Below are 27,063 nucleotides of genomic sequence, written 5' to 3'. Positions count from 1 at the left end.
ACGGCAATACGGATCGCACAGTGGGCTTCTTCTTGAAATCAAAAGAATTATCTCCCATCCGCGTTGGAACAGCGCATGGTTGAAGCTTCTCGCAGACGGAAATGGGTGGTTTATCATTGTAAATATCATATGGCGAAAAAAGATCCAACGTAAATAAAGCGGAACAGTGTATCTTGCTTTTAATGACACTGAATGATACATTAGTTGTGTTTGATTTTTTTTAACTCCGGTTATTAGTTGCAGTTCAACGGTAACGATACATTATCGGCCGATAACCCCTGTAATGCAACGTCAGTGCCTGTAAGGCTTTTTTTGACGCTCATACATTGTTGAGTTGTTTATCAAGAAAGATCTTTAAAACTTATAGTTTGTTTGAATTTCAATATTGTTATTATAATGATTTATTGGCTTTAATTCTCTCGATTGCTGGAAGTAGGCCAATACACTATAGTTAAATAAAAAGATAACCTGTTATTGAAAAATTCTGGTTTATACCAGTCGCTTGTGTCAGTTGTTTAGGTCATCCTCCACTTTTTTTTTCGTTTAGCGTCGAAAGCTTTTCGTGATTTTGGGTCTTTCAATCGGATTGAAAGAAGAGTGGAGTGACTTTACACTAGACAATCATTCAAAAAAGAAGATATATTTGAAAGAAGACCCATTATTCACCTTAAAAAAATATAACCAATGACTTGTTAGGGACAGGCTAGAGAAATCACAATGAAAACTCGCGTTTTCCCTTATGTGCTTTGCCGCAAATTTGTTCTGGTGAAAATTGATCAATAATGTTGTATAGCCCTCATGACGATATTAAGCAGTAAAATAAATTTATGCCACACGATCTTTAACTGTTATTCCTAATAGATAACGAAAATTACAAAACACGACAATGTGCTATTACAATTTACGACAGCTCGGAGTATTACAAATTACGACAGCATGTTATTACAATTTGCGATAGGTGCATTATTACAATTTACGACAACTGTTATTACAATTTACGACAGGTATTACAATTCACGACAACTGTTATTACAATTTACGACAGGTATTACAATTCACGACGTTTATTACAATTCACGACAGTACACACGTGGATTTAGTAAAATTGTCAATCCATGTCCAGCAGAATCAAATGAGCTTCCTCACATGGGGAACTCAAAATGAAGGTTTTGATCATGTGATTTCAAAATCCACCACGTAGACTTAGCCTTATTTTCACTCCAGATCCAATAAAACCAGCCAGTTTGAAACTTAAAAGGAACACTGGGGGCCTTTTGGGAGAATGCCACACCACGTAGGCAGCTTAATGGTCAATCCAGATCCAACAGAATCAAATAAGTTCCCTCACATGGGGAACTCAAAATCAAGATTTTTGGCCCTTGTGAATTTAAATGTACACTGGGGGTAGGCCTTTCTCGATTATGCTAGCATTTTCTCTGGCATTTTTTGGGAAAACGAGCATTTTTTTCGTTTTTTCTTCAAAAAAGAATTGCTAGCATTTTCTGTCACTTTTCATGACTGTGATCCAGATTTTCAGCACTCAGAACTCAGAAGGATAAATAATCCTTAAGTTTCACAATTTTGATTACATAATTTGATTGTTTTCTGTCTGTTTCGACTGTTTGTGCGTTGTGTTACTTGTGTACTTGTGTTGTGTTACTTGTGTGTGTGTTTTTTTATTTATTTATTTATTTATTTTTTAAATAAATATTTTTTTTATATTTTATTATAAACAAACAATTATTAAGTATCACCTGTTGTTGATATGAGCATATAATGTGAGAGTTTGTACGTTTTGTTTAAAATAAAACAAAGCATTTTTTGGAATTCAAGTGGCATTGCTTAAGGAAATCAGGCATTATTTTAGCATTTTTTGACTTTATGCGAGAATTTCTAGTAGCATTAAATGCCAGTTTTACTAGCATAATCGAGAAAGGCCTAACTGGGGGCCTTTTCAGGAAAATGCCATCACATGGATTCCGACTGTAATGGTCGGTCCCACAACATTTGTTTTTGATAAACAACTTTCTCTTCTTATTGTCGACAGATTGTAAAGACGTGAACAAAAAATCAATGTGGGAAGTTTAAAACTTTCCGATTTTTCTTTTCACGCGGCATCGAATCCTGCCATCTTGCGACTGTTAGGGAAAGGCAAATGTGATTGCTAGACGATCAGATTAACATTAAAGAGCATTAGCAGTTGGATCAATTTGATAACTAGATGTACATAATCGAACAACGCTGCCCTTAGCGCCAACGGCGTATAGGGCAGTAAGTAAGTAAGTATAATTGAACATGTACAATATTTGGCAGAGAAATATGCATTTCTGGCATTTATTTTTAATATTTTTTGGAAAAACTAACACTGCAGCCACAATAAAAAATTAAGCCCGATTTTCACAATTAATGTTGTCTGTTTGCACATCTTATCCCCCTCCGCAATGGTTTTGGTGACACTCCCCCCCCCCCCCCCCCTTACCCCTTTTGTTCTTTACATTTTTGACATGAGTAACTTATTATCTTACAGTGGTAAAAGTGTCTTTGAAAAGCAATGTTAGAAGCTCTTCGTACGAACAGTCATTCAAGCTTTTTTTGTTTACATACTGGAGGTTCAGTATTATATTAAAGCCGGAACGTGTCTAATCGAAAGAGATTACTGTGAAACATTAAACGTAGTTAAACAGACTTCCAGTAAAACAACTTACAACAATGCAATAAGATTTCGCTTCAAAATACAGTTTTCATAATTTCGATGGCATTGAAAATGGCGGAGGCTGACAAGATTCCTTTAAGGAAGGCTTCGGAGGGCCAAAAATAGCTTGAATTAGCATGTTTGTTTTGATGACCATGATTGGTTTCAAATGCTTTCAATATGCGTCTTTTTAGCGGCTTCTCTGTCAACTAATCTGTTAATTTAACCTTAGACTGTGCATCATCTCCTGGCATGATCAAGAACGAGGAATAAAAAGCACTTTCTTGCAGTTCTTTTCATAAAGAAGTATTTTCCGTATTAAACGTAAAATTCCGAAATTTTCGCGTGCGTGAGAAGTTAGTCGCTCAGTGGAATCGGCCTCCCAGCGGTAGGTCTTCTATCTTCGACCTTGGTAGATGACATAAGTGATAATCAAGTGCCTTTTGAACAAGAATATTTATCTAAACATTCAATAAACATGATCAAAACAAAACAAATTGCCCCTGGCTTCAGCAATACCGCAAATTTAATTTCAATTATACGGACTAACGCGGCGCTATTGTATTCTAGAGCGGTTTTTGATTGTTTTGTTGATGGAGTTTATAAACTTTTGAAAGCGGAGATTTTATTGTTTTTCGGCATTCATTACAATCTGCTAGCGGGATCAAAAGTTGTTTCTAAAAATACTTTAATTGAGTTTAAAAAACACTCATAAACACGTACAGGTCAAAACGACTTCAACACTTTTAAAATTGAATCAAAAGTTAATTTTAAAAACCATAACAAGTCTTTTTTGTTGCCATGAGATTTTCACGCCTCAGTGTTGAATCGTTCAGGAGAATCTTAATTTCTACAACATAATCAATTCAATTGAAAACAATCAGTAGTCACGTAGACTTCGCTTTTTCTATTATAAAATAATTTAACAGTTCAATTGCGTTTTTGATTATTTGTAAATGTTTTTGGAGCGATACGTAAACGCCCACCGCACGCAAAGTCTATTTTCTAGGATAATTTATTAGAATCCCTTTCGTTCGCAAAAGGTGTTTCTCTCTTTCAAAGACCCGCTAACAGTTAAACAGAGTTTCATTTCATATTTCATTCCTTTTTTTCATCTAAATGCCAGGTATTCGCAAGGACTGGATGTTTCTAGAAACAAGGATTCGAAATAATTCATGCGCTGATGCACGTGCAGCGAAAAGACTTCCTCCGACTTAAAATTGAATTAAATTGCGATCACGCCCAACAAATTTTCTACCTCCCAGCGTAATAACCACAACAAAAACAATTATATTTGAAAGTGTTTTGTTAAGATGGGTTGTGACTGTTTTGGCTTTAAAACAGTAAAATGCCTCATAAGGAGTTTATTCATAACTTCTGATTCATCAAAACTTGATTTGAATTTTTACAAACCGAACCAAAACAGTCAATTTTGTAGTTGTAGTAAAAACTGCTTTTACTTGTCTGCAATTAACTAATCTTCACCAATTCAAATTCAATCAACAGGATAATTGAGAAAACACACTTATCAGAGACTGAAACGTAAAACAAATTAATCAATGTCCAGAGAGACAGGATTAAAGCAGTACACAACATTCAAGTTTATACAACATGCTGTTTTTATTCAATTTTTTAAACGATTAACATGAAAAAGATAATGACATAATTTAGCTAATTATACTTTCACACCCATAGTTAAACAGGCGCGGGTCGAGAAGGTCCTAGTGTGTGAGAATTCAAATGAAAGCTCTCAGAGCAGTACTTTCATGTGATACTGTTTGTTGTACTCTGTAGAAAACCCTTGTGCGTGACCATTCAAAAGAAAGCAATTACGTAAAATTTTCAGTTTGCTAATGTTGTATTATGGGTTCGTATGCCGCACAAGGTTGTCCTAACTTTTTAACCTTATGTGCGACTATTCATATGAAAGCTGTTGAGAAGTACTTTTATTTGGCACTTTGTTTTCCTTCTTTCTTCTGCGCTGTCTTTGGATAAAAACTTTAGTTATAATTATTAATAGGATTTTTGCCTAACAGTCGGTTTGTGGAAGAACTAGCAGCGATTCCAACTTGTCCAATTCGATGGTTAAATCGCATTCGTAGAACAACACTTTTATAGAAATATTACAGTCTCTGTTTAAAACGCACTCTTCCGGTTCAACTGGATCAGAGTTCAGATATTTGACCATATCCCTTGTTTGATTAGCCTCCTCGTTGCTTTTACTCAATGTACCGTCAACTGAAGGGAATTTACTGTAAGCTTCATAGTCAAAACGAGGAACGTTTAAATTATGATCCGTTTTGCTATCATGGGAAGTCTTTCCATGATCAGCTGCGAAACTGACAGAAAGTTTTGAGCCCTGAAACGAACCTCGTGGTGTAAGTCTTGGAGTGCTTTGCAAAGATCCGCGCGGTGTAAGCCAACCTGGACTGGTCTTTCCATTCCGTTCCCATGTAGACCCACCATTTGCGCGCGCTAATGTACTATCATCTCTGCAAGATGACGGATACCTGAAGAACGTCAAAAATCCTTTGTGAAAATCGCGGCTTAACTTGTAAAAGATGATTGGGTTCAGGCAACTGTTTGCGTATGTGAATAAGCGGCAAATTACCGCAATAGTAGGGTAGAGTTTATGGTTTACCCCTCCGGCAAAGTCTCCCCACATCCATAACACTTCAACTGGTAGTGTGAACACGGCGAAGACTACAACTATTGCAATAAAAACCTTCGTGATCTGAACATTGTGTTCGTAGTGTATGCGAAAATGCCTCTCTAAGGAGTCGTGCGAACTGGCTTTAAGTGGATCAACAACGGGTTTTAGTGAACTCTTTCTCTTTCCATTAGAATTTGTAGACGAGATGGAAAATGAGCGCGCTCGTTGCGTCGAGACGAACAGATTGCGCGAGGCGAAAATGTACATTACAGCCATGAAGACGAGCGGGAGAGCGTATTGACCGAGAAACAGCACAAATGTGTACATCTTGGGAAGCCAGTTATTAGGCCAGACCTCTACACATTGAGCAGTGGGGGACAGTTCCGAGGTCACCATATGAGGGATGACCAAAATGCAGGAACAACAGTGAACAAAAGCGATGAGAATTTTCACCGTCCTCGTGTCCAAACGCCGTTTAAACGGATGCATTAACGTTCTGTATCGATCCAACGAGATGGCAGCCAGCGTAAGAGATGAAGAAGTCGCGAAGAACGTCGCCGCTGGTGGGAGCACCTTGCAGAACGCTTCTCCAAGTATCCACGTGTTTTCATTTTCAACCAACGCCATCTCGAGTGGAATGCTAATAAGCGGAGTCAACAAATCACAAAGTGCCAGATTCAGGATAAACAAATGGCCGGGGAGGCGCTTCATATGTTTAAACCTGCAGATAATTATTATAACCATTGTGTTGCCGACAAAACTGAGGATAAGAATTATAACGTAGAGAATTATCTTTGTTATTTTGAACGCCAAAGGCTCCGAATACAAGTTTGACTCGGTTGAGTTCATCTTGCTCTTGAATGCGTACTTGCCCCGTTGAGTTTTCAATTAAGAGAAGAGTTGAGTTGCGACTTGTGTAATCCCTAAAGGAATTTTACAAACCCTTCAGCGTCAATTAGGCAATTTAACCATCTTTTCCTTTTCGCTCACATTCCATGAATCCCAAAAACGGGCAAACAGGATGTGGACAAATGGTGATTTGGATAAAACATGCGTATACGTGGCGTGAAAATCGCTGTGTAACTTTAGCCCGTTAAAAGTGATATTATTATCGTGTCATAACTGCTGCCTTAATAACGGATCATTGCCGTAACTCTCTGTCTAGTCAAAATTCAAGAACATTCCTTGTTTATAGCTGAAGAAAATCACGGAAATTTGCGTCATAAATATTAAAGTTTTGCCAAAGAAAGTTTAAACCATTTCTTTTTAAAATTTTGTATCTCAAAAAACACTTAAAAGTTTCGCACCAATAGCTAAAATAGCGCGATTGATGTCAAAACAATTCAAATTAAGTGCAGACTTTTTGCAATGACACCCCATTCCACTGATTATAAAAAGATACGAGAGTTTATTTTGAAGGTGTTTAACTTAAGGTCACAGATAAAACCTACTTGAAACTTCTATATACGTTTTTCCGCACGGAATAGCTCAGTTCGTTTGCCGACGCACGTACAAATAAATTGAATATATTGCGAATGGGTGCGAACAAAAACAAACAAATCAAATCTGTAATTATTTAATTAACTAATTAAGTTATTACTTAAAAGTATACCATAGCGTGTTGATTGTTAATAATTTTATTGTTCGGATCTTTCCATGCGAAACACACCCAAGTTATTTTCGATAGTAAACAACCTCTCTCCGTGATAAAAGTCAATTTAAAATTAAGATCATTTTCCCTTTATTTAGAAACTCTTCAAAATCCACATCAAAATCTATCGGTACTATCGACCTTTTTGTGCATTGGGTAGATTTGCGTGTTCTAGCTGAAGTTACACTGATTAAACCTTGTATTGTCCGTGACCGCTAACACAAACTTAAAATAAACAACCACAAATTAAGTTTTTCTGTTTGCGATTCTAGCTGGAAAAGTAACTTGAACGCGCTGCCGACGTATCATTGTCAATTCAATTAGGTATAGAAATAGTTTTCTTGTTTTTAAATGCTTAATAATCGCTGCGTTTATCTCTAGCGTTTAACAGACTTTCATTAGGTATACAAGAATGATCGTGATTACGTACATTAGCGGAGATATCGACGATAAGCTATAAGGAAACTCAATAAGAGCGACGAAATCTTTTTATCATCTGCTGGTCGCAGCAGTTTTTGATGTGGCAGATTTTTGTAAAACAGTTGACGCATGAATTAAAAAGTAATTTTCAATTCTTTCAGCAGTGAAAACTAGAACTAGAACTGAACCTGTTGATATGCATATCGAAATGTATTCCTAATTAGTAGAAACTCATCCGTGTTCTGTTGAAAATCCACGAATTTGATTGGTTCTTACACTGTTATTTCATGAGCGCGCGTTGGATATGACATGGTAGATAGCTATTAAACGTTGGCCATAACTTTTTCATATCCAACAAGCGCAAGTGGAATAATTGTTGTATTAAATACGCCCAACGAATTGCCAATATTTGGGCTCCCCGGCTCTCTGTTCTGTAACTGTTCTTTTGTGGTGCATGAAGAGGTTGAAAGTTCTAGACGATGTAAATGTAACTTTTTCACGCTCCAAACGGTTGAAAACAGATAAAACTAGAAGAAAATAAACGCATTCAAGCCGTAATCTGTTATTGAGTATCCGCAGTTTAGTCTTTAGAGATACCTGTTGGTATTCAATAAACTCCAGTCTGGAAAAGGGAATTTGCAATCTTTGATTTTTAGTAAGCATGTGAGGCCGTAGATATGTGTATGCAAACGAGGCAATTTGAGCATCTTTATTTAGGGGGGGGGGGGGGGGGCAGGGGGGTCTGAACCTCCCGCCTCCCGTACCTTTTACTCCCGCCTCCCGTACCTTTTACTCCCGCCTCCCGTACCTTTTACTCCCGCCTCCCGTACCTTTTACTCCCGCCTCCCGTACCTTTTACTCCCGCCTCCCGTACCTTTTACTCCCGCCTCCCGTACCTTTTACTCCCGCCTCCTGCCCCTTTCCGTAGCTATTCTCTCCTGTTTGTTCCATTTCCATTGCGAAATATAATGAAATGTTACGAAATTTCACTCGTTTTCTCCCGGTTCCCGCCACCTTAAGAATCCCGCTTCCCGCCCTCTCTCCTCCCGCTTCCCGCCCCTTTTCTCCCGGGTTCCCGCCCCCTGTCCCCCTCCACTATTTAAAAGTATGCCAAGAAGCTATTACAGGAGCGATTGGGTAGGTCAAGCCGTCTTGGTAGCTCGTTGAAACGAGTTTATAAACTACGAAATCTACGTGAACTGCGAAAAAAAACAACAACAGCAGCCTACTACGGACTCGATACTAAACACTGGTCGGTGGCAACGCTTCTTACGGTGTCCGCGTTACAACCCAACAGAATACGCGCATAGCGAGCATCCACGCATATAAATCCCACTATTTCAGCCATAAAACAAGGCACGGGGAGGACTAACTTATGCCGCCGGATGGGGTCCCAAATTTTGACCTTCGAGGTCTTTGATGGGTTCTAATTTTAGCTTGTTCCAGGCTCTCGACAGTTGGGAAGGAATGTGGAGGACGACGCGTTAGTGTTTCTTCGTTTTCCTCTCGCTCGCCCTCAGCTACTGAGGTCCTGCAACAGGCTATTCCAATTTTGACTTTTTAGTCCCAAATGAGGTCGCTAAGTGAGGAAAAACGAGAAAAAATCTTTATAATTTTGGTTTAAAGTCAGGTCGTATTTAAATGTGCGCAAATAATATGTAGGTATGTTGTAGTACTGTGGAAAAAATTAAGAAATTCTCGAATAAATTCGGCTTCATATCTTTATCTTTAGTACAGGAAATAAATTTTATTAGAATCGAAGAAATAAACGTCTCATAATTAACTTCGCGCAGTACCGTAATTCACGTGGGTGTACAATTATACGCCTGTAGACTGTTGGAAGTTTAAATATTATTCGATTGCAGGAATTGGATACTAATAAACAGCTTTCTTAAGTCTTGCGCTTTTTTATGTTTCTCTTTTCTTTCTTAAACTGCATGATGAAGTGTACCAATGAATTTTCGTTTTACTGAAGAAAGGTTCTCGCAGTCTTTCTAACCTCTAATTTTGCTATTGCCCTTGCGTAGCCAATCAGAATGCAAGTTTGTCAAATAGTCATTTACTGGGTTGTGCTAAACTGAGGTATCGAACAAAATTGCTGAATAAAACAAAATAAAACTTTTACCAAGTAGCTTTAAAGCTATTAGCTTCAAGAAAAGTGCATGCATGTCCAACAGAAGGGTCTCTCAGCGAGTACTTGGGTCAGCTATTATAACTTTTATACCCGGGGGGGTACTCGACATAATTTTGGGTAGGGAGGTGCGGCCCGGCCTCCGAAACCCTGACCCTGTTTAAGACACGAACCTCTAATTTCCTACCCTGTTTAAGACAGAATGCCAATTTTTGATACCCCGTCTAAGACATAAAAAAGTACCTCACTGGCTTTGTTGTGGTCGTGAATTAAGCTAAGTATCAATGCCGAAATCAACGTAAGTGGGGCCGCACGTCCCCATTAAGCCCTAATAAGGGAGTGCCCCCCCCTCCCGGGCTTTTATATTGGTGCGTTGGCGTCTGGGTTCACGTACGCAAATAACTAAAAGGCGAAATCTTTTTCTTGCGTGCACTAACGGCTTCCTCTACCCACTTAATTAAAGTTGTTTACAGATTTGAGTAATACGCCGTCACGTTTCAATGTTTCAAAAACCTACACGATTTCGTTTTTGGCAACTGAGCCACTGAGGTAGTGTCATCTTGAACTTTAGGAACAAATCAAGTGGTTTACTAACTATGGTAAATAAACAAGAACGAGCCCATTAGCTAAACTTATCCAAAGTTTCTTTCCATGTTTTTTTTCACGTATATATATACAGTCATAAATGAAAAAAAAACATCTTAATTCTGACTACCAATATCGTGAATTGTCAAAGGCGAGTCATGTCGACATCTGATTCAAACCGTACATTGAAGAAAGAATGGCAATCTATTCTCCAGCACCTTGAAGCTCTGCTAGTCTGTGTACAGGCGTCCCGCTCAGCTCAAAGATACACAGCTAAAGCTTCGCGCGTTCTGAGTCGGAACAGCTGTTTTTAATTGTGGCTTTATCATATTTTATACCAAGGCAAAACAAAGAGAGAAGTTAGTCAAGTTACCTTCTAACGTTTCTAGCCTAACATTATTCAGATACATTCACTCTAACGACTCTAACAGTCTCGTAACATTTCAAGTTCGGCAGATTTACCCGGGGGGGGGGGGTACTCGAAAAGGTTTTTTACGGGGAGGCTCCGCCCACATATCTAACCCCTTACCCTTTTATATACCATTTTGATAGAAAAGGTACCCCTTTTGTATACCTTTTATTGCCAAAAGGCACCCCTTTCATATACCTACACGACATCACATTTACCTAAAACAGGAAGTTTTCTTGTCATTTTTATGTAGCGCTTAATAAATTACGACGATACAGCCAAAAGTTGCGTCTGCTCGAAATATTTAATGTAAAGGCCTTTTAAAATATCATTATGTCAGATTTCCATACCCTTTCATATACCTAAACTTGTGAAATTCCTACCCTTTTATATACCTGGAGCCTGAAAAAGGTACCCCTTTCGGGTGGAGCCTCCCCGTATAGGCCATTATAGGGAGTACCCCCCCCCCCCCGGGCAGATCTACAGCTATTGTATTCTCTACATGAGTTTTTTTTTTCTAAAACACAAAATGTAAATTTTCAATGCTTCAATGCTTGTTAACCGTGTTGTTCAGTTTATGTTGTTAGGCTGATTCTTTTCCGTTATCTTTGAATTCAGCGATCGAGTAAAGAAAAACAAGCCATCGTATGGGAATTTTTTTTATTCCCCCGCAAAGCATAGCATAGCATCCTAACGTACGTACACAGGAAATGAACTGTGATCTTTATCTTAAGTAGAAGCAAATGCAAGCGTAAACGCTATTGTTTTTCATTTAACGCGAAAAACCACAAATGAAACCGGTAACAGTGCATAAAATCAGTTGCGTAAAGATATTCATGTACCTCGGAGCACTAACGAAGTGGACACCCAATAAATGCGATTCAAATAAAAAAAAACACCACGTTTAAAAACACTTGGAAAGAGACTGAAAAAACAAACAAACAAAAGTGCTAGCTTTTGTCTTAAGCACAGTGGGTTAATTCAAAGCTCAAGCAAGCATTTTATTTATCTGAGCTACAACAAGATGTATTGGGATTGACTGGTAAAAATATCGATATATAAAATACAAAGATACAAAAACATCTCAGTCAAAATAATAAAAAATTGGCCTAAATTGGTGAAAACCATCGAATACACCTAACTTGACATGTTTACGCAAAACGACAAATTTCGTGTAAAAATATCGTTAAACAAACAACAAATTTTGCAGGATTCATAATGGTTTTTTTGTTTATTTAGTTTTTATAATCCGGAAACTTGCTCTCGCCTCGTTCGCTGACTTTGCTTTTCGATACAAGAATGATGTCTCGTGACTAGTGATTGATACAAAACGCACGCTCGTGCTTTTCGCGAAGAAAATTTACGCGCTTCTGAAGCGCAGCGTAATTAACAAAACAATCTACGTAAAAGTTAAACAGCTTTCGTTCGTTTCATTATGGAATTTTAAACGCAGGCATGTTAATTTTTTCATCAGGGTTATCGACCTCTGCGACCTTTGCAATCGATCTGAAAGATGAAGACGATTTCCTTCGGAAGCCGAGCAGGTCTTTCAAGAGCTTTAGTTTAAACTGAACGCAATTGCGTGCTTCAGTTTAAAAGGAAAGCAAATACAATTCTATCACACTCCAATTGTTTTCTTTACTGTGCTATTAACTCGAAAACCCACATAAAAATCTCAAGCTACAATTCACTCGCGGCTAACGAGCCTTTCAGCAATGATTTATCAACGTTTGATATGTCTCCTCTGCGGCAAAATGACAAGTTAATGTATTGTTTTTACCATTTTCAAAAATCGTAGTCCGTGTCTGAGAAAAGAATAAAATACTCGATAAACCTTGACCTCAATTGTGAAGGTGTTTGCCCAAGTTTAGAAAGCGCTCTTGTTTATTCTTAATTAATTTCAGCTTTTGTCGTGTTGTGAACCGAAGCAGTGCATGCTGAATAAAACCATCTCGAAAAAAAATAGAGTTAGCGTGAAAACTTTCACAACAACGACAACGAAATAAATTTCACATTTTATTCCTTACAAACAAATAACAACCTTTTCTAAATTAAAACATCTCACGACTTCGTATTTTTTAAACTAGACATATCAATTACAAAGGCCTGAAAGTTTAATAAATGAGTACCTTAAAACTTGACTTGATCCCTTGTAATTAATTACTGTTTTGTAAAGAAAAAATATTTCAAGTTTTTAAATAGATAAATTAAGTTTTGGGCAAATTGTAGTAAAAGTCCTGAAGAGCTTTCGAAAATAAACAGTTTACAGAAAACTTGAAGATTCCAAAAATTTATTGCCCTTCTGTAATTAATTAGGTTGTATTTCGAAACAAAACATAGGTCCGTTTTGAACAATTGCCGTTCCAGCAAAGTTAATCAAACTTAACGTTGAAATTATACATCTGTATTGACATTGACTGAACGAATTAATTTACAAATAAACGTGTCGGCAGCTATTTAAGACACAGATTGATAGTTAATGAAATATGATTGCGAAAAAACAAACCAAGCATTCCATTCAAGAAAATAAATTGAAAGATCGTGTTTGTAAATTAAAAGCAGTGGTCATCTTTTACAGTGTACAAATGTCTTCCAATGTTAACATTGAATTTATAGGCTTCAAGTTAACTCTGAAGCTAACTTAGAACTTTATGTATATGTACAGGAAATGTACTTCGTCCGACATGCACGGTTCTCGTCATTCAACTCTGTGTGCGTGATAATTTCATCCTATTAACACTTATCTAGACGGCTCCTTCTCTCTCCGAATATAAACTGTCTGGCAAATGGTCTTAAAAAGTACTTACTTATCCCACAACGTTTTGTGTTTGTTCAGAGAATTGTTTCTTTTTCCTCACAAAACTTCGTGCGCAACAGATGCTTGTCAGCGTTTTCTTTAGGGAGTAAAATTCCCCGGTGTTGTTCGGATGGGAATCCTTTCTCTCCTGTTGTGTCAAGCTCTTTACAAAGTCTGTTCAATAAAGCTTCTGTTTCGCTGAGCCAGAAAAGGGTGTCGCTATCTGGCACGACTTGAAACAGATCTCGACTAGACGCATTATCATAAAGTGATTTACGAGTGTCAGACTTCGCAGATCTGGTGTTAAATGTTTTATCACCATCGCACTCCCATGAGTTGTTCGTGGAGGTGAAGAAAGAAGCATTTTTGGGCGTTTCGTCTCTCGCTATGAAGTTTTTACTCAGCGGTTTGGAGTTTACACCATGACCTAGATTTGTCCCCGAGCTTTTAACTCCATTTGCAATCGCGTTTCCGTTACCATCGCGAATAATTCCTCCTTTCTTTTCGTTAGAACGAGCGCTGTTGTCCTTCATGCCACTGGCTGAATCAAAATTCGATGTCTGACTCCGACAGGAATCGTAAGGCTGGCGAAAGTTTGCGGAGAACATTGTCTCGCTTCTCTTAGCTTGTCTTTCCTGATCTCTCTGACTGGCTTTGCTGCATTGGCATTTAACAATTGACAGAACACCGCGGCGAAAATTCCCATTACACACACCGTAAATTAAGGGATTCAACACAGAATTCGCGTAGGTAAATGCTCGGCATACAAATACTATGAGGTTTTGGTACCGTTTAAAGGCTTCCGTGTGGCTGGCATACCCGAGGCTAAGCCACAGCAACTGATGCGGCATCATAAAAACCAGAAATATAACAACAACGAACAGAAACATTTTGGCGGTCTTCTCGTTTTGCCGTTTTCTCTTCTGAAGCGAATTCTTTGCTTTGTCCACGACGCTCGGCAACAATGTCTGTCCTGAGCTCGAAGTCGGAGTGCGTGGCCGATTCTTCTTGCCCGTGCTAAGCTCTGCAGCCTTGCCCGTGTTTTTGCAAAGCTTTAGTCCGATCCGCATGTATACCATGCACATTACTATCAAGGGAAGACCGTACTGTAGCACGAACAGAACCACTGTGTACACCTTATCAAGGCTGTACCCATCTGGCCAATTTTCTTCACAACTGGCGCTTTGTGGGGACGGTTCATTATACTTCAGGATTACAATGTACGGCGCAACAGCAAGGAAAGAAACAAAGTGAATCGCTGCGATAATCTTAAAGCACTTTCCCTTCGTTATCCGGCATTGCAAGTTAAGAGGGCAAATTATCGAGATGTACCTATCGATTGATATAGCCACAAGAGTTAACGCAGCTGCATTTGTGGAAAACGTTGCCAGCGGCCAAATAATCTTGCATAGAACTGCGCCATACGGCCAATAACCAAGCTCATACTCAGGCAGATCGAAAGTAATGCTGGACACGGTGGTAGTCAAGTCGCAGGCCGCCAAATTCGCTATAAAGATCATTGGCACAGTCTTCATTTTCCGCAACAAAACAACGGTCAGAATAACCAATGTGTTTCCAGTGACGCTGAACAGAAAGATTGGAACAAATACGCAAAACCTTGGCACTCGCAGGTCCACCGAACCCTGCGTTTCAGCCGTTGTGTTTAGCGCAGAATCTGCGCGCGTCCAAACATCACTCGTGTTTACAGTAGCTGTGGTCATCTTTGCATCAACAAAATGATAATAGCATACTACAGCTCCATGACCAAGCAAACGTTTATAGGTGGTTCTGTTTATCTTACAACGTGTACACGTAACAGCTCAGCGACGGCTAGGCGTGACAAGACTTGTCATCAAGAATTAATGCTACGCCTCCGGACACAGGGATAACGGTGCCGCAAAAATCCAGATGAAATGCTCTGAAGCTTTGCGATTTGCTGTTTGGTACCAAATCTGAAGGCAAGCGGATAGAACGCAGACCCTTCTGCAATATCTACAGGAAACATTTGATAGATGCGTGGATCGAACTGCGATAAATGATTCTACAGATAAGGATCTTGTGTGGACCCACTCAACCGCACAAAGGAAAGGAATTTTTTACATTCTCATCTATAGAGTAAACAGTGATTATATAAACCTTATAACGCCGATTAATAGCTTAGAAATTTATCGCAAACAAGGTCATGCGGCTAAAACAAACAGAGCGCACATATATTCGCGAAGATTCAACGAAGGTAGCAAAACGACTTTACATAATTTGCGTTTTTCTATGATGTATGCAAAGCTGGTACATGGTGGCATTAAGGCTCAGCTAGCAGATAATTGGCTATAATTGACGGGTAAATTAAATCAGTTGCTATTTAGACTTCGGCTTAAACGAAATCATTGTCAGATAAGCTTAGCAAGTTTGATTTAAAAGCGGCAGACATGTGCATTTTTTTCGATGGTCTTTTTGCGTGTCTAGATCAGTTCGGAGGCGTATGTTTTGCATCCCCGCTGTTGACGTAATTCTTAGGTGAGGGTGTGCAACAGAGACAGCTGGGAAAATAAACTGAGATAACCTAATAAGCTGTCACGAAACCACTGTAGCAAAGCATGTTCCTCGTCAAGCATGACCTCGGCGCGCTCGGCGAGTCTCGACTAAAGATCCGACTTCGTTGCGCGACAGAGAAAAGTTTTAATGAGCTATTTGATTCATGTTTATGCAACTTTTAAACGGTGAATGGATTTGTTAGTTTTGTTTCATGTCCGTTGCCACAGACACTTGACACTGCTCTTTAACACAAATTGTTCACTTTCATTTCAAGAGGACTGCATTCTTGAAGAAGTTTGATTATTGTGCCTGAACGTGCTTAAACTCGAGTTTTCTCTCAGTTCTTCGCTGTTCGCTGCATTTTTTCTCTTTCGTTGTATTTGATGCATTGAAATATAAAAAAGGCAAGTTCAATTGCGTAGACTGTCCACAGCCCTCTATTTTTTCGTGTTTTTTTTTTCGATCGATGAGCGCGCGGTGAGAACGACAAGAGAACTGGACGCTTCGTTTGATTTTTTGCGTTGAAAACTCGAGAGGCTGTGGACAGTCTATCAATTGTGTGATGTTTCTCTTCTAGACTGTTTATTATGCTAATTGAGTTTCGTGTTTTACAATTTAAGTTAAGGTTTTGCAAATTCGTTCCTCGAAGGACAAGTCCAGTCCGATCCGGTACGGTCCAGTCCAGTGCGTCTCCGTCCAAATCTGGTCTTGTCCAGTCAAGTCCAACAGTCCAGTCCAGTCTTGTCCGGTCCTGTCGAACGGCAGCCTTACAGTCCTTACAGATACCGTATTTTCTCAATTAAACGCCCCCGGCGTTTATTTCAAACTTGGCTCCGTGGATCCGGCGTTTATTTGAATGGCGCAGTTTATTTGAGGAAAATATTTATTAAACAAAGGTTTTTAATCATTATTTGTGACATGAATGTATCTTGCCATCATACCTAAAGCATACACCTCGAATAAATGCCTTAAAGGCTTACTTACCACTCTACCTTGGAGACCCGGCGTTTATTCGGGGCCCGGCGTTTAATCGAGAAAATACGGTAATGTGCTACTGTTTAGGTTTAAGGCTTAACGCTTCATTTTAATAATCTTATGGACGGTATTTAAATTCTTAGTGGTTTTATGTGATAAGATTGAAACTTTGTAGCGATTTTTCGAAACAAATTATATCAATGACTATGTGCACAACCTTTGACCCACGAATATCCCTTCACAGGTAGTTATGGCAACATTTTTCGTTTACTTGGAGTTCGTGTGGCCTGCGCCTCAATTTAATTGTTGCAGATTATTGCTCCGTTAAGACAGGACTCTAAAAGCACCCTTAATTTAATTTCTGAGTGCCCTTTCTGTTAATGCGTGCTTTCTCAGGATTAACAACTTTTCAAAACACTTTTAAATGCTAGGTATTAACGTACGTTTAGAAATCCCGTCAAAACATGATTAGCAAGGAAAGTATTACGCGTGTGACCTATTACTATACTTTTAATTGTTGATCTCATTTTAAAAATTTAATTTAATCTAATAGGATTTTGCTTTAATTCCCACTTCAACTTAACTGACAGAGGAAGCGTTCTCTAGATCTTTTGGTGACTGCTTGCCAGTTTCAAAACTAAATGCACTTAGGATAGACTAGCATCCGTAGACCAGTTTCCGTCTCGGCGCCATTTTTTCCTTCGCCCAAGTAGTGGGCGCCGGGAAGTCAAAACGTTTATATCTAATCTCTCGATCTCCGAAGATAAAGTTAGCCTACCACGCACCATTTCCAAATTGGCGAACAGCCACATTTTTTAAATGTAAGCCCCTTAGTCATCGTTAAAGGAAAATGAAATTCAAAGTAATTTTGAACATCCTTCTAACTTCAACAACTAGCGTTCCTTTATACCGGCCCTGGTGTTTCAACCGGTGCAGTTACGATCAATTTATGTACGTATTCGCAGCTTTCCATTACGAGACGTAGCGAATTTGCTTTCTTTACATAAAACTATACCACTAATTTGAAGATAACATCGAGCGGATGTAGATTTGGGATTAGTTTTAGCGACGTTGCAGTTTTGGACATTTGCCTGGATCAATGATAGCATCTATTATAAGAAGACTAAAAAATAAGGTACATTTGGCATTTCTGATTTTAATTAACAAATAAAGAAGCCTCGACTGTGCTCAGTTCTGTTGTATTAAGCACGCAGGAATCGGCGATAGCACGAAAGATGTGTAGGGCGAGTGTTTCTCCCTACTTCTTGAGAGCTATCATCACTTCCTAAGTGCTTTACAACAGAATAGAGCACAAAAATGCCGAAGCAAAAATCAAACTTGAGCTTCGGTGCTTTGTTCTCTCATAAAGGACGCTCTTTCAACCAATTCGAGCGCGCGTTATATCGAAACATTATCATAACTCCCTTCTAGACAACAGAAATTAATCTGACAATCTGCTTCAAGCGACAAGTTCAAATTGCACGAGCGTAATACATACAAGAAGAGTTGATGGAGATTCACACGGCACAAATCGGCAAATCGGACGAGTTCCAGATTCCTTCTTTCGACCTTTGCTTCCAAGCATTATCAGGAAATCCGATTCTTAATTGTGGTACATAATCTAACGATTCGAATTCGTTCGTAATTGCTTTCAGCTAAATCCGGCTTTAGTCCTTTCTGTATCGTTCTACAAAAACTTTATGCGTGGCCATTCAAATCTGAGGTTAATTGGGGAAGGGCCATTCTCGTCCCCATAGCCCTTTCGTTTCTCTTAGCCGGCTTGGCATGTTTCCTCGTGCCAAGGCCCAGCCGGCTAAGAGAAACGAAAGGGCTATGGGGACGAGAATGGGGAAGGGCTCTCTAACCTCGTTTCCAAGGTCCTCTCGCCGTCTGTTTTTAGGGGTGTAAATTGAGGGTTTTTGTATCATTAAAGGTGCTAAAGGCAGGGTAAGATGGGACTTCATTGTTTTTAGAGTCAAGTTTTCTTTTGGTGGGGCATGCGAATAATTAAAGAAAGGAAAATAATCCGTCGAACTGTGTTCGTGGTTTAGAACGGTCGCGCATGAAATATTTGAAATTTCTCCCAATATAAAGCCATTCGATGACGTCTTCCTCGTCATGTAAGTCACGAATAGCTCTTGTCTGTCTGCTTCAAAACTGTTTAAGCCACGCCCCAAATTGTCTCTATTTGGGGGTTTAATTCAAATTTTCTGACAATCATCCCCGCCCCTATAACATGGGAATCTCCCCAGGTTTTGATGCTATACAATTGCAGAGAAGAGCTTTTGTAAATAAACAGTCTACAGAAAACTGGAAGATTCCAAACATTTATTACCCTTCTGTAATTAATTAGGTTGTGTTACGAAACAAAACATAGGTCAGTTTAAAACAATTGTCTCCAGCAAAGTTAATCAAACTTAACGTTGAAATTGTACATCTGTATTGACACTGACTGAACGAATTAATTTAGAAATAAACGTGTCGGCAGCTATTTAAGACATAGCCGTGATAGTTAATGAAATATGATGGCGAAAAACAAACCATGCATTCCATTCAAGAAATTAAATTGAAAGAACAAGCTTGTAAATTAAAAGCAGTGGTCATCTTTTACAGTGTACAAATGTTTTCCAATGTTCACATTTAATTTATAGGCCAGTCTTGACTGGTCCTGTCGAGCGGTAACCTGAGATCATGCCCTCCATCCCTACTTAACTCTCATCTTTGCAAGGGGAAAAAACGCCTGATCGCAGGTTAGTCGACCGGCAGCCTTACAGACCTTACAAATAATCCCGAATAATGTGCTACTGTTTAGGTTTTGAAGCTTAAGGCTTAACCACGGTTCGTTTTCATAATCTACGGGGCAGTATTTAAATTCTTAATGGTTTTATGTGATAAGATTGAGATTTTGTAGCGATTTTTTCGAAAAAATTATATGAATGCCCACGATAATCCCTTTACATGTAGAAATATTAATACTTTTACTTGGAGTTCGTGAGGCCTACCTCAGTTGTTCAGGTTGTTGCGTTATGTTCGCCTCAATTTAATTGTTGCAGATTTCTGCTCAGTAGGACGCAACTCTAAAAGCTCCTTTAATTTTCTGACTGCCCCTTCTATTAATTAGAATGCGTGCTCTTTTGGATTAACAGCTTTTAAAACACTTTTAACCCCCCCCCCCGGGGGGGTACTCGAAAAAGTTTTATACGGGGAGGCTTCGCCCCAAGTTCTAACCCCTTTCCCTTTTATATACCATTTTTGACAGAAATTGTAGCATTTTTCGTTTAACTGAAAAAAGGTACCCCTTTCATATACCAAAGAGACATGGCGTGGACGTAAAATAGGACGTTTTCTTGTAATTTTTATGTAGCGCTTAATAAATTAAAATAATACAGCCATAAATTGCGTCTGTTCGAAATATTTTAATTAAAGGCCCTTTTAAATAGCCAAATGACAGATTTCCATACCCTTTCACATACTTAAACTCGTGAAATCCCTACCCTTTTATACACCTGAAGCCTGAAAAAGGTACCCCTTTCGAGCGGAGCCTCCCCGTATAGGCCATTATAGGGAGTACCCTCCCCCCCCCCCCCCAGGTTTTAAACTCTAGTAAGTACGTTAAGAAATCCCGTCAAAACATGATTAGTAGGGAAAGTATTACGTGTGACCTATTATTCCTTGCTGATCTCATTTTAAAATTTAATTTAATCTAATTGTATTTAGCTTTAAGTGCCACTTTAACTTAACTGACAGAGGAAGCGTTCTCTTGTGGTGACTGCTTGTTAGTAAGGTGCATTCAGTTTTGACGGTGTCAGTTTTGGCTGGCATCAGTAGACCATCGTAATTTCCGTCTCGGCGCCATTTTTTCTCTCGCCCAAGTAGTGGGGGGAAAAAGCGGAAGTCGAAACAGATTATATCTATCTCTCCATCTCCGAAGATAAAGTTAGCCTACCACGCACCATTTTCAAATTGGCGAACAGCCACATTTTTTATCAGCCAATCACAGAATGTAAGTCCTTCAGTCGTCGTTGAATGTGAAATTCAAAACAATTTTGAACATCCTTTAACTTCAGTCTGACTATAGTGTTCCTTTTATACGCCCTGGTCTTTCAGCTGGTGCAGTTACAATCGATTTATGTATCGCGAGACGAACGCAGCTCTTCCGTTACGAAAGTTATGGAAATTTGCTCTCATGACATAAACCATACCATTCAATTGAAGGTTATCATTTACTGAAAGCGGATTTGGAATTAAAGGGACTGTCACGTCAAGGCTGAGATAAGTTTATTTTATTACGTTTTGCTAACTTGACTCGCTATGAAATTTAATGTTTGTAAAGAAATTACTTATATGGGGCAAATGACAAAACCATAGCTTCATTGCAACCAAATGTGTCTCGCGGGCGTTATAAATGAAAATAACAAGCAAACGAGTTTTAAAAAGTTTGAAAACTGTTGCAATCCGTTTCAATGTTCGTCACTTTTGACCATCCGTACCTTCTTTTGTATTTGCTGTGTTATTGAAATGTTCCTTCACTGTTTTAAGCGGTTATTTTTATATTTCACCGAATTTGAAGGTCATTTTCATGTTAAAATTTTGCTAACATCCGTGACATTAATAAGTCCCTTTAATTTCAGTTCAGCAACGATGCATATCTGCCTAGGTCAATGTTAACGTCAATTATAATAAGACTAAAAAATAAGTTGCATTTGACATTTCTGATTTTAACTGCCAGTAGACAGCACAAATTAATTTGGCAATTTGCTTCAACTGTTTAAGATTGATTCATGTTCGACGACAAGTTCAACTTGCACGAGCATATACAGTCAACTCTCTCTTAACGGACACCTCTATAAGACGGACACCTCCATAAGACGGACACCTCCATAAGACGGACACCTGGTGATGGTCCCTGCCGTTTTTCAGTCATTTTACTGTAGCCAAACTCCCCATAAGACGGACACCTCTCTAAGACGGACAACGGACACTTTGAAATCATTAACGGACCCTTAAGAAGTGTTTTTTTAATCATGTTTTATTAGTGAAAATACTTCCAAACTTCGCAAAGTTAGTCAGTGCCCTAAGGATACGTGTATACCAAGCTTACTAATCACAAACAATGACGCTTTAACGGATTACTTCTTTGCTTACGTATATGGACACTAAAGAGGTCGTTCCCTACTTACAGTATTACAGTTTGTAGAAGCTCTCAATTTTTGCTTTGAAAAGCAAATACGGTCATTTTATTATTTTAGTCTTGTTGCAGTTAGCAAAGGTTTAGATTTATTATCTCAGGATTACTGGCGTCATGTTACCAAGACTCTCTACAAGACGGACACCTCTCTAAGACGGACAGCTGCGGCCGGTCCCGAAGGTGTCCGTCTTAGAGAGAGTTGACTGTAACATACAAAGAGAGTCAACAGAGCTTCACATGGCATAAATCGGATGAGTTCCAGATCCCTTCTTTTCGACCTTTGCTTCCCAGCATTATCAGGAAATCCGATTCTCGATTGTGGTATATAATCTAACGATTCGTTCGTAATTGCTTTCAGCTAAATCCGGCTTTAGTCCTTTCTGTATCGTTCTACAAAAACTTTATGCGTGGCCATTCAAATCTGAGGTTAATTGGGGAAGGGCTCTCTAACCTCGTTTCCAAGGTCCTCTCGCCGTCTGTTTTTAGGGGTGTGTAGATCCGAAGGTTTTAGTATCATTAAAAGTGCTTAGGACGGGACTTCATTGTTTTTAGAGTCAAGTTATCTTTTGGTGGGGCATGCGAAGAAATAAAGAAAGGAAAAAATCCGTCGAACTGTGTTCGTGGTTTAGAACGGTCGCGCATGAAATATTTGAAATTTCTCCCAATATAAAGCCATTCGATGACGTCTTCCTCGTCATGTAAGTCACGAATAGCTCTTGTCTGTCTGCTTCAAAACTGTTTAAGCCACGCCCCAAATTGTCTCCATTTGGGGGTTTAATTCAAATTTTCTGACAATCATCCCCGCCCCTATAGAAGAGCTTTTGTAAATAAACAGTCTACAGAAAACTGGAAGATTCCAAACATTTATTACCCTTCTGTAATTAATTAGGTTGTGTTAGGAAACAAAACATAGGTCAGTTTAAAACAATTGTCTCCAGCAAAGTTAATCAAACTTAACGTTGAAATTGTACATCTGTATTGACACTGACTGAACGAATTAATTTAGAAATAAACGTGTCGGCAGCTATTTAAGACATAGCCGTGATAGTTAATGAAATATGATGGAAAAACAAACCATGCATTCCATTCAAGAAATTAAATTGAAAGAACAAGCTTGTAAATTAAAAGCAGTGGTCATCTTTTACAGTGTACAAATGTTTTCCAATGTTCACATTTAATTTATAGGCCAGTCTTGACTGGTCCTGTCGAGCGGTAACCTGAGATCATGCCCTCCATCCCTACTTAACACTCATCTTTGCAAGGGGAAAAAACGCCTCGACCGGCAGCCTTACAGACCTTACAAATAATCCCGAATAATGTGCTACTGTTTAGGTTTTGAAGCTAAAGGCTTAACCACGGTTCGTTTTCATAATATACGGGGCAGTATTTAAATTCTTAATGGTTTTATGTGATAAGATTGAGATTTTTTAGCGATTTTTTCGAACAAATTATATGAATGCCCACGATAATCCCTTTACATGTAGGAATGTTAATACTTTTACTTGGAGTTCGTGAGGCCTACCTCAGTTGTTCAGGTTGTTGCGTTATGTTCGCCTCAATTTAATTGTTGCAGATTTCTGCTCAGTAGGACGCAACTCTAAAAGCACCTTTAATTTTCTGACTGCCCCTTCTATTAATTAGAATGCGTGCTCTTTTGGATTAGCAGCTTTTAAAACACTTTTAACCCCCCCCCGGGGGGGGGGGGTACTCGAAAAAGTTTTACAGAAATTGTAGCATTTTTCGTTTAACTGATAAAAGGTACCCCTTTCATATACCAAAGAGACATGGCGTGGACGTAAAATAGGACGTTTTCTTGTAATTTTTATGTAGCGCTTAATAAATTAAAATAATACAGCCATAAATTGCGTCTGTTCGAAATATTTTAATTAAAGGCCCTTTTAAATAGCCAAATGTCAGATTTCCATACCCTTTCATATACTTAAACTCGTGAAATCCCTACCCTTTTATACACCTGAAGCCTGAAAAAGGTACCCCTTTCGAGCGGAGCCTCCCCGTATAGGCCATTATAGGGAGTACCCTCCCCCCCCCCCCCCAGGTTTTAAACTCTAGTAAGTACGTTAAGAAATCCCGTCAAAACATGATTAGTAGGGAAAGTATTACGTGTGACCTATTATTCCTTGCTGATCTCATTTTAAAATTTAATTTAATCTAATTGTATTTAGCTTTAAGTGCCACTTTAACTTAACTGACAGAGGAAGCGTTCTCTTGTGGTGACTGCTTGCCAGCCAAAACTGACACCGTCAAAACTGAATGCACCTTGGAAAGACTAACATCAGTAGACCATCGTAATGTCCGTCTCGGCGCCATTTTTTTCTCTCGCCCAAGTAGGGCCATCCCAATTAAATGTTTCGTTTCCCATCGCCCCGTCTTTTGTGATGATGGGTAGGTCGGTCGGGCAAAAAAAAAAAAAAAAAAAAAAAAATGGGTTCCAGAGAAGGCCGGGCTTCTAAGTAAGAAAGCCTGATTACAAAGTCAACTCGAAAACGTGGTCTTTTCGTTCGTTATTCCTTATCAAATGTCTAAACAGTCTTTAAATAACGACGTCGTATCGATGTTTATTAAAGACAAAGACATCATATACCAATCGTTGTTAATAAAACAAGATCTTGTGCTTGTAAATTGAAGTACTTGCTTCTTTAACTAGTGAATCTGGATTTTTTTTTCTCTTTTGCGAAAAAAATGGGTCGGTCGGGCGATGGGAAACGAAACATTTTATTGGGATGGCCTAGTGGGGAAAAAAAAGCGGAAGTCGAAACAGATTATATCTATCTCTCCATCTCCCAAGATAAAGTTAGCCTACCACGCACCATTTTCAAATTGGCGAAAAGCCACATTTTTTATCAGCCAATCACAGAATGTAAGTCCTTCAGTCGTCATTGCATGTGAAATTCAAAGTAATTTCGAACATCCTTCTAACTTCACTAACTAGACGTGTTCCTTTTATACGCCTGGTCTTTCAACTGGTTCAGTTACAATCGATTTATGTATCGTGAGACGAACGCAGCTCTTCGGTTACGAAAGTTATGGAAATTTGCTCTCATGAAAGTGGATTTGGAATTTAAGGGACTGTGTCAAGGCTGAGATAATAAGTTTATTTTATTACGTTTTGCTAACTTGACTCGCTATGAAATGTAATGTTTGTAAAGAAATTACTCCTATGGGGCAAATGACAAAACCATAGCTTCATTGCAACCAAATGTGTCTCGCGGGCGTTATAAATGAAAATAACAAGAAAACGAGTTTTAAAAATTTTGAAAACTGTTGCAATCCGTTTCAATGTTCGTCACTTTTGACCATCCGTACCTTCTTTTGTATTTGCTGTGTTATTGAAATGTTCCTTCACTGTTTTAAGAGGTTATTTTTATATTTCACCGAATTTGATGGTCATTTTCATAGTCCCTTTAATTTCAGTTCAGCAACGATGCATATCTGCCTAGGTCAATGATAACGTCAATTATAATAAGACTAAAATATAAGTTGCATTTGACATTTCTGATTTTAACTGCCAGTAGACAGCACAAATTAATTTGGCAATTTGCTTCAACTGTTTAAGATTGATACATGTTTAACTTGCACGAGCATATAACATACAAAAAGAGTCAACAGAGCTTCACATGGCATAAATCGGATGAGTTCCAGATCCCTTCTTTTCGACCTTGCTTCCTAGCATTATCAGGAAATCCGATTCTCGATTGTGGTATATAATCTAATGATTCGTTCGTAGTTGCTTTCAGCTAAATCCGGCTTTAGTCCTTTCTGTTGCCAGAGTAATACTTTTTAAGTAAATTAATCGTTCTACAAAAACTTTATGCGTGACTATTCAAATCTGAGGTTAATTGGGGAAGGGCTCTCCAACCTCGTTTCCAAGGTCCTCTCGCCGTCTGTTTTTAGGGGTGTAAATTGAGGGTTTTGGTATCATTAAAGGTGCTTAACGCAGGGTAAGATGGGACTTCATTGTTTTTAGAGTCAAGTTATCTTTTGGTGGGGCATGCGAAAAAATAAAGAAAGGAAAAAATCCGTCGAGCTGTGTTCGTGGTTTAGAACGGTCGCGCATGAAATATTTGAAATTTCTTCCAAGATAAAGCCATTCGATGACGTCTTCCTCGTCATTGAAGTCACGAACAATAGCTCTTGTCTGTCTGCTTTAAAACTGTTTAAGCCACGCCCCAAATTGTCTCCATTTGGGGGTTTAATTCAAATTTTCTGACAATCATCCTCGCCCCTATAACATGGGAATCTCCCCAGGTTTTGATGCTATACAAGATTGTATGTGACCATTCAAATGAAAGCTATTGAGCAGTACTTTCATGTGGTTCTGTAATTATGCTGTACAAGGTGGTTCTTACTTTCAAGTCTGAGGATGAAACCCCAGTGTGTGACCATTTAAATAAAAGCTATTGAGCAGTACTTTCACGTGGTACTGTTTATTATGCTGTGCCAGGTGGTTCTATCTTTTAAGTCTGAGGATGAAAACCCTCGTGTGTGACCATTTAAATAAAAGCTATCGAGTAGTACTTTCACGTGGTACTATTTCGTACGCTGTACAAAGTGGTTCAAATTTTTAAGTCTGAAAATGAAAGCCGTTCGAGCAGTACCAGTACTTTCTTAAAGAACTGAGTTTAAATTTTGTTTCCACTACATTAAACCATCGCGAGAAGAAATAATCATTCTCGCTGCAACAGAATTTACCACATTTTTCAAATCCCAGAAGGTTCTAATTTTTATTTTTATACATCTGTTTATTGTTGCTGAACATTTCCATTTGCGACAGTTCAATCTAACAACTAAGACATCTCATGTACTGCTACTTAAATAAAAATATTCAACTTGCTTTTAGTCTGAAGGGAGACTAGGCTACAGTACACTGTAAGAACGCGGAAGATACTATTCATTGAAAGATAACGAGCTTACATTTATAAAAATATAACAGCCTCATTGCAGATAAGTAAATGCACATACTCATTTTGATGGGATCCAGTTTCATTTGAAAACACTTTTGCCGTCACGTG

The 27,063-nt window shown here is 38.7% G+C and overlaps 2 protein-coding genes across 2 annotated transcripts; both read right to left on the bottom strand.

The window, feature by feature from the left end:
* Positions 1-4,311: 4,311 nt before the first annotated feature.
* Positions 4,312-6,417, bottom strand: LOC144627971 (galanin receptor 2a-like). Its single transcript, XM_078486002.1, has one exon. It carries the CDS (start codon positions 6,192-6,194, stop codon positions 4,722-4,724), a length of 1,473 nt encoding a protein of 490 aa, XP_078342128.1. The 5' UTR covers positions 6,195-6,417; the 3' UTR covers positions 4,312-4,721.
* Positions 6,418-12,588: 6,171 nt separating this feature from the next.
* LOC144628242 (neuropeptide Y receptor type 2-like) lies at positions 12,589-15,378 on the bottom strand. Its single transcript, XM_078486313.1, has one exon. The coding sequence runs from the start codon at positions 15,057-15,059 to the stop codon at positions 13,374-13,376; it is 1,686 nt and encodes a 561-aa protein (XP_078342439.1). The 5' UTR covers positions 15,060-15,378; the 3' UTR covers positions 12,589-13,373.
* Positions 15,379-27,063: the final 11,685 nt, after the last annotated feature.

The sequence above is a fragment of the Oculina patagonica genome, chromosome 10 (genome assembly GCF_052425735.1).
Source record: "Oculina patagonica isolate OP01 chromosome 10, crgOcupat, whole genome shotgun sequence".
In the NCBI taxonomy this organism is placed as follows: domain Eukaryota; kingdom Metazoa; phylum Cnidaria; class Anthozoa; order Scleractinia; family Oculinidae; genus Oculina; species Oculina patagonica.
The sequence above is the reverse complement of the archived record's forward strand: the minus strand, read 5'-3'. Positions and strand labels throughout refer to the sequence as shown.

Excerpts from the sequence above, each read along its gene's own strand:
- LOC144628242 (XM_078486313.1), bottom strand. The coding sequence starts at position 15,059 with ATGACCACAGCTACTGTAAACACGAGTGATGTTTGGACGCGCGCAGAT.
- LOC144627971 (XM_078486002.1), bottom strand. The coding sequence starts at position 6,194 with ATGAACTCAACCGAGTCAAACTTGTATTCGGAGCCTTTGGCGTTCAAA.